This window comes from Parambassis ranga, chromosome 2 (assembly GCF_900634625.1).
Source record: "Parambassis ranga chromosome 2, fParRan2.1, whole genome shotgun sequence".
Lineage (NCBI taxonomy): Eukaryota > Metazoa > Chordata > Actinopteri > Ambassidae > Parambassis > Parambassis ranga.
The window spans coordinates 18,321,907-18,330,724 of NC_041023.1; the positions used below are offsets into that span (position 1 = coordinate 18,321,907).

The 8,818-nt window shown below is 40.5% G+C and overlaps 1 protein-coding gene across 1 annotated transcript; it reads right to left on the reverse strand.

Annotated features, from left to right (window-relative positions):
* Positions 1-177: 177 nt before the first annotated feature.
* On the reverse strand, positions 178-7,423 carry LOC114431588 (homeobox protein MOX-2-like). The gene is made up of 3 exons (XM_028399143.1): positions 6,606-7,423; positions 4,097-4,269; positions 178-675 (listed from the first exon to the last, which is right to left on the reverse strand). The coding sequence occupies exons 1-3, from the start codon at positions 7,093-7,095 to the stop codon at positions 448-450; spliced, it is 891 nt and encodes a 296-aa protein (XP_028254944.1). The 5' UTR covers positions 7,096-7,423; the 3' UTR covers positions 178-447.
* Positions 7,424-8,818: the final 1,395 nt, after the last annotated feature.

Here is an 8,818-nt window from a genome sequence, read left to right on the forward strand (position 1 = left end):
GCCACCATACATGCTAAGTAATCCCAACAATGACAATTTAAACATTTCTGTTTTATTTGCATAGTAATTCCAACGTTTTGCAAGTTAAAAGTCTGTAAACATTTAGAGGAAGTGAGATGAAAAGCAATAGCAAAAAACACATGTTTATCAATATTTTACATTGCAAAAGCTCTCTTGAGTAGTTCATGTTTTATGATGGTACAGTCATGTAATCTCATGCGTTTTCATAACTTAACAATTCTAAATGGTTTAATAACACAAGTGCCTTCAGTTCAATGTATTTTACACACAATATAAAGATTATTTACTGAATTCAGAACGTACAGTTGGTAGTGCAAATCCAAGTCCTTTGATAAAATGCAAAGTGTGTCTGGAATGTCTCAGTTCTTACACATGTCACCATCACTTCTGTCTTCAGAAGAAGAAAAAGGAGCGCCTTTGGAGGGGTCATAGGTAAGGCTGCTCCGAGCTCTGATCACTGTCCTGGCTGTCCTCTTCTGTCGTCTGCCTGGGCGAGCTGGCTGAGCGCTGCAGTCCTACTATCCCTGAAATCTCTGATGGGAGTAATGTTCCTTTTTTTACATTCACCAGTTCTTTTTCCCGTGCCGCTGCCCCCTGCTGGCCTCCTTTCACGCGCTTCCACTTCATCCTCCTGTTCTGGAACCATACTTTAACCTGAGTGAAAACACACACAAAATCAGTGTGAAGAGGATGAGTGAGAAGCAAGCAAGCTAGCTTCACACATTAGCAATATTAATCTATTGGTGCACATATTCAACCTCTTTCATATTAAAGAACACTGTAGTGCGGTAGATGTGAATAACCCCCGATCAGAGTGGGTTGCCTCTCAGTGTGTTAGCCCAACAGAACTGCTGTCCATTGACCCCACCTCTTTCCCAATGACAGTCAATCATCTGTATTATACAAAGTTAAGATGAACTAAACTGTGGCTGATGCAGCGTGTACTTTAGACCAGAAAATGTACGCCCATGCATAAGCAGAGTTGGCTGACATCTGCCATCTGACTAATTCTTTTGGGTGTCAGTGTAACACTACAAGCCAATGACTAGATGTGTGGTGTGGTGGTTAGTATCACAGCGTCTGTATTTCCACATAGGCAGATATGTGCTGATGTATGAGTCACAGAGGCCTGCTGGCTCGCCCTTCCTCCTCCTATCCCTGACTCCACAGCTTACTGTCAGTATTTGTGTCTCTCATAGTGATGAATAAGCTGTTGCCTAAAACGGGGACATCCAATATGGACCAACGATGTTAGCCCCAGTCTTCTCCTGACTCCCTGTACCACCCCCCTCCTACAATATTACATTTCAATCCTAAACTCATATATTAACACACATGAACGTAAATGTATACTTAACTGCCTACTATCCATCCCAGGAGCAGCTTACTTTCTCAGAGGTCTTATGAGATATTGCAGCATAGTGGCCTGTGGGCCTTACAGTTATGCAGCTTTTTTTCTGATAAACAGCCTGGTTCTAACACAATACACAGTTAAAAGTTAGAGCATGGCAAGAAATGACTGGAGAAGCTGTGTTATGCTATGACATCACCCGTTGTATTTTTCAGACAAACCAATTGGGAATTTTTGTTGTCAGGATATCAGCAGTAGAATTTTGTACATTTGCTTTGTTCTACACATTCTCAAATTTGGTTGATAATTATGTCTCCCAAATATGACACACAGTTAACGTTATGTCAGATACCCAAAAAAAGACATGTCATCTGATTATGGGACGCATATAGCAAAGAAGTACACATAAGGAGGTTGTAAGGGGTGGGTGGTGGTATTAACCTGCAGTACACTTTCACCCAGGAGTCTGGGGTTTGTGTACACACAGACATTGTTGCTTTATTTTAGTTAGGGCAATTCTAATTCTTTGTCCTTAAAAAAAATTAGTCTGCTCTCTGTGGGTTTAAGTTCAATTTTCAGAGGGCAGTACTAATAGACAAAGAATAACTGTTCTCTGGATACATTCATACAACCAATCAGATAAATGAAGCATGTGATGCAAATATATAAATATGCATGGTCTTTAGGCATTAATCAACAGGGTTAGGTTTAGGTAAAGATAATTGAAAAAAATCTGCTGCCATCATTTTCTGTTACCATGGTGTCAAGTCTGGCCCCCACAACACATATGACATGACAGCATACGTGTACAGCACGATATGTATTCCCAAGTACTGGAAATATTGACTTCAAATTATGTTTTCCTGGTGATGACAGGTTGTCTTGACCTGCCAACTCAGGAGACGGGAGGTATGTTCCATTTTATAACATAAAACATCATTCAGGAGTTTGGAGAAGGGCAAGGGTTACCTTAGCTTCATTAGCAAATCTGATAAATGCTACAAGAAAAACAGCATAACACATGAACAAGATTTTTCCTTCTGTAGTGTAAAGTCCATATATGAGCTCAGGCTTAAAGTCTATCATTAATTTCCCAAATGCTAAACAGTAATATCTCATCTGTGCAATATTACCTCAGTATGCGGTATAATCAGAAATGATATGCAGTTGACACATATTGCTCCGGCTTCCCAGTCATCCTTCACGGTGACCGTTCACACAGCTGTTTCCAGACCCTTTTAACCCCACCAAAGGAGCAGCAGTAGCCTGTGCTGGTGTCAGCGCTGCCAACTCCATATAAATGTTTCTTTGTGAGCATTAAGAAGACCATCTGGAATGTGACATGCAGCATTAGGAAGTCACTTCACAGCCACTCCGAGACATTTCAAAGAGTCTCGGTGGTTTGGTATCAATTAGTCTCAGAGCATTAGTATGACATGTCCAAACGTTTGCTAATGTCAAAACAACTCCTGTGAAAAACGTTTACTGGTTTTTAATAGGAGCCATACATCAGCTGTCCTCATCCACAGAGTGATGGATGTCATGCTAGAAAATGTGGACAGCTAGAATTAAACATCTCTAAACGCAACTCTGCTATAAAGAATTCTTGGCTACAGCTCCTTGAGCAAAATACACAATTTTTTGTGCTGCTCAGTAACACAACACTACCTTCATCTAACCATTTTAACAGATTTGTTTTCTTTTTTTTAAAGAGAGAATATATGTATTAATGAGGGGTGAGTGGAAGATGTTTTATGAATTTTCAATAAAGTTTGGCTTCCCAACAAGAAGTTTCACACCGAGTAGCTATTGTGTACTACTAACAGTCAAACAGTTGCATGTTAAACAATGAACACTTCTCACCCTCAAAATTCACTAATCACTATTTTCCCTAGTGGAAAGGGAAGGAACAACCAACCAACAGAATGCAGCAGGTATGACACTTTTTTTTAAGACTAGGTAAGTAAGTTAGCATCGGTTACCTCATCAAAAAGCCAGAAAATAAGCACCATGACAAAACGTACGTAAGTTTATGATAGATGTTTTGATACAGAGAAAAATCACAAACAATCAGCTCTTTTATGATTTTTTTTTACAATCCCAAGCAATTCATGTGACCCTGGATAAGTCTGCATTTAAAGTACTGCTCTCTGAATAATTTAAAGGGCAATTCTGCTTTATTTGATTGCATATTACTGGAATGGAGTGTAGTATTTAAAGCTGTACTGATGTATCTATTTTAGTTCTGCTGTTACTCTGTGTTGTTATTTTTGGGGCCTTTTGCCTTTATTAGGCACAGTAGAAACAGGAAACAGTGGGTAGGAAATGCAGCATGGATCCCGCAGCCCGGAGTCAAACAGGGGCCTCCGTTGCTACTGGCATTCCAGCCCATGCGGAATGCAACCAAACCACTCATCCTTTGGGTCGTCTGCCTCTGGTACTATGAAGTAAACACACTTAGTATAGAAACCGCTAAAGTCTTTCCATGTAGTGAGACACCTACAGCACAGAGCAGCACCTTAACGTATTTATTTATAATTCCCAGCTAACTCATGTTTGAGACCTGTTGATTTTGTTGCTGTTCCTAATTGCCAATGAGTGTTAATAAAAGTTATGGGCCCATATAACCTCTCTTTATTTGCATTTCATGACTTGGACCATGTATGCTAGTAAGATTTCTTTGATGCCATTATTAAGCACTCAAGTTCAGCAGGTATACCGTACTTGTCGTTCCGTGAGGTCGAGGTTGACAGCTATTTCGTAGCGTCTCAGTCTGGTCAAATAGTTGTGGTGTGCAAACTCAGACTCCAGTTCCCGGATCTGTTCTTTGGTGAAGGCTGTGCGCTCCTTCCTGGGCTTGCTGCTCATGTCTGACTTATAGCTCCCGTCTTGGGACTCTGAAATGAAAAACAGAACATTTTCCAGCCACAACTCTGTGTCCAAAAGAGATGAGGAGGAAGAACAAAAAAGGGGGGGACTGAAAAAAAGTAGTAGGGGTGGGGGGGTTGGGGTGGTTGATATGCTGTGGGGGCCCACCTGAAACTGAAATTAAAAAATGAAAGCAAGATAAATGGGAGAGACCATCACCCTTGATTGTAAGTTTTGGACCTAATCAAAGATCAGAGTGAGTGTATGTTTTTACGATAGTGAATACTGGTTATGATAAAGTCATACATTCACATATCACAAGAGATTGTTCAGTTGTAGTAGTTTTTCTAATTAATCCATTCATTTTTTTGCTTTCTCTATTTTCTCTTTTGTTTTTGTGATTTTTTTTCCATGCATCAATTTTAGATTTTACTTATTTATTTAGTTATGATCTTTTTTTTTTACTCAATTACCCTTTTTTTCTTACACATGTATATATGATCTTAGCACGGCACAGACAAAAACATCAACAGTGCTGCTCCAAAGTCGCCTAGCAGTCCAAATTCCTCTCTGTTCAGTGCTTTTGTTTTAACTCTGTGTTTGATGTTATCACAGTGGCCCTGACCATATAACTCTATCTACCATTATAATTATTTGCCAGAGCAAATCTTTCACGGGATCATCTATCTGATTTTATAGGCCTGCAAGCTTATTGGTTGATTAACTTAACAAATATGACATTAGTATTACTAAGAGGCAAAGAATTATAATTCTTAGAAACAGTACATCGTGTCTTTTCAATGACTGAGACGTGCCGACTCTGACTATATAAACATATAAATTAAAAAGGCACCTTCTAGTCTTACTTGCTTGCATATAAACACAAGCCTTTCCCCGTTCACTCGTGTTTGGAGGGTGAAATCATATATTCCTCACTCATATTGTCTGTCATTACATGCATATATCAAATAGGCCTACCCCTTTTTATGGATTTGTGGTCAAGTGAATGGTGAAAATGAATGTGGCGTTGTGAAAGTGAGAAACACTCCGTTATTATCCATGCAGTTGGCAGCACGAAACTCCAGCTGACATTTCATTAGCTGTGTAAATGTGACATGTGCTGACAAACTACTGCATGCCAGGAAAGATGTGCTGCCTGTGCCTATAATGTCTGTTTCATCCATTTGTTGCAATTAATTACTTACAAATTACAGTTTGTAGTCTTTTTTGGTATTTTCTGTAACAGGTAATATTCTTACATTTTATTAATAGCTAGATTTTGTCCACACATACGCTCTTTGCAGTTGTATTTCATCATCACATTACAGTCTTTTTTTAAAAAAATGGATAAAAGAGCTGCGGCTTATGTAAGTTCCAATGAAGTTATAGTTAGGAAATTGGATTTGGGTTAGACCACTGGCAGCTTCAGCACATCCTTTCCAAGTGTTCAAACTGTCAGTCAAAGCTCCCCCCTTCTCCTGGCCGGGATGTCAGGTTGGATAGTTCTCAGCACCCAATTCCAAAATGCTCATCAGTGGAACTCAGTGATGCAGATATGGTTTAAACCCTGGGGAACTATCCTGCAGATGATGTGCTCCTTGTGACAGCGCGTGTGAGTGGATGTTAAACATCCTTAAACAACCTCACTATTTCAGTAGTCAACAAAAAATCAAAAAAATCTTTTTCAGTCTCTACATATAAATTTATGTCTAAAATTAACTGTTAGAAAGTCATCTGGTGTTTTTCTACAGCATTCAGGTGATGGATCTAATTAATGTTTCTTTTCTGAAACAGGCATTTCCTGCACCATTTAATCTTTCTCTTTCTTTTTCTTTCTTTTTTTTTTAAAGGTGTAATTTGTTACACAAATAAAGTAACTTTGTCATGTGAGCAAATGATTGCATTCTGCATTCATTTTAAATTGATAGCATCATTTACTTTTTAGTTAATTTTACAGTAGACTGTCATTTAGGTTATAAGCTAATGATAAATGAACTAAAAACAATTACATGTCAAAAATGTCATTGAATTGCATTTTTGTGAATTACATTATGTATGTATAATATTTGGGCTCTTCTTCTAAAATACCTCAGTTACCACTAACAGCTGTATGAAATCCACTGAATCAGTTGAAATATTAAAAAAGACTTAACTAAAACACAATAAAAGTGGACACATTTAAAACTTGGTAACAAGTAAAATATATACTTTTTTCAGTTTAAACTACAAATAACAGCTATAAGACAAGTAAAATCAGTTTATTCAAGGTGCAGGTCCTCTGAGAGATATCTTTGCTGTGAAGATCCTAAAAGTCTTTTTTTGTGTGTGGAGACAAAGAAAAACATTATAGACATCCTCATCTTACCTGCGTTATCACTCCTGCCCTTATTGCTTCTTCTCCCCGAGTCCTCAGAAGATACACCCTGTTGGCTGTAGTCCCTAGAAACACATGATGCCTCTGTAGGATCACCACTGCCCGAGCCCGGCTCACTGTCACTCACATTTGAAACTCCCAAGCACAGTTCTGGAGCGGTGGCCTCGAGTGATGGAAGGCAGACACCGTGCCGAGGGGTAGGTGAGGGCATCTGCGGCGGGACAGTCCAGCCTGGTGGGTGCTGAGGATTACGTGGGTGCTGCTGCTGAGTAGTCAGGGATCCTCGGTGGACTGGACGGCCAAACACACCATTGTCTTCTCCTTCTGGGTAGTTGCAGGAAGGTGAAGAACTATGTAGTTCCAGGTAGGAGACGTGATTGCTCCGACCATGCAGGGTCAGCGGCGACTGTGGGATGACCGGGTGCAGGCTCTGGGCCGAGGTGTGAGGGCTTCGTAAACAACCAAACAAAGAGTGATCCATGCTGTGGGGTGTCCACTAAACCCCCACTCTTGCCTGTCAGAGTCAAGGGAAAATTCTCCAAACAACAAGAAAGAATAGAAAAGTAGGAGTCAGGGTCCCAGGCTCCTCTGCAGCCCTTCTGAGGCCAGAACTCCAGACCCACTTAACTCCCAAGAAAAACCCAGCTGTAGGAAGGCAGTGGTGGGTTCGTTCAAGGAAAAAAGGCAATCCTGGTAATCCTGAGCATGCAGATGGTTGTCAGGCGGATGGTAGGTAAACACTGAGAAGAATCTAGGATGACAGCGGAGAACGCCAGGACCAGTGTGGAAGGAGAGCAGCTTCCAGGGAAGTTGTGTTGGAAAGGGAGGGAGGGAGCAGGAGGAGGAAGAAGGGGAAAGTTATATATAGGGTGTAACCTGAGAGGTAGGCTGGCTCACTGGCTACTGACCACATGTGATCATCTTCCAAAATGCAGCGCATAATAAATCTGAACCATTCCTATAGCCTTTCCTCAGGACAAGGAAAAGTGGGAAATTTATTTTGCAGCTGAGATCTGACCCAGCTGAGACTTTCAGAAACTGCACAGAAGGCAGCTGCAAATTCATTTCGTTCTGCAGAAAACATATTTAAGATAAAAGTCTATTCACTGTGAGTTTCCAGCCTGCGTACTGTTGACCTCATAATAGAGCACAGTCACCAAACAACTTGTAGATTTTTCTAATGAATCTAGTTTTCTAAAGATTTGAAATATGTGAAATTAGTAGCAACTATGCCATTATGATTCAGACCTTTGTGGATTCTGTTGCAGAGATATTAAAATAATAAGCATACCAACCTGGTAGAACCATACCACATTGAGCCATTAGATGGCCAAGCAAGATAATTTTGTGTCTTATCTGTCCCCAGGCCAAGAAGAACTAGGATACAGTTACTGGTATTTCAGTCTAGTACAAAAATCATTCAACAACAGTCTGTAAGAGGATCTTCTGGATGAGCTTCATGGTCACTGTCGCCTCACAGCATGAAGGTTCCCAGTACAAATCCAGCTGCGGCCTTTATGTGTGGAGGCATGATGAAAGTAGCTATTTCACACAAAGACTTGCCACCCTATTCAAGCAGTGGATGGGATTGCAGGATTGCATATTATAGTATAACCCTCTCAGCTGCAAACATGTTATTGTTGTCATTTATGGTGGCGCAGATATTTGCCCAGCACGCTCCTTTACATTGCTTACGTGACTTGTGTGTGAAGTGTGCAGTGAGGATCTGAAAGAGTGATGTCAGTCATTTGATGAGCCGGTCATACACACACAGCCCTTCTGCTGGCCCTGTGCAAGGTCCTGAACCAAAAAAACACTATGTTTGCTTAAGAAATTAGGATAATTAGTAGCTGTGTAACATAATCCCCCACAGCGAGCCAACACCGTGTATTATTGTAATCCTCACATGGTTTCATTTTAAGGCAAGTAGCAAGAGTAGTGGCCTGACTGGGCCTTCAGAGGTAGATGTGTTTCTCCTGGCAGTGTGTCATCACTCTGAAGCCTGTAATTTGACAGCTCCCACGGGGGGAGAAGGTTTCCACAGGTGAGTTTAAGCATGTGAGTGAGCGGTGGATGTGTGCTAAAAGCACTGGAGTCAGTAAGGAAGATCTGTTTTCTGTTATACTATTCCTCTTATTCCTCTATTCCTGATGCTCAATTGTTTTTTTCAATTCACTTTTCCCACACTGTCAAGATCACTTCAT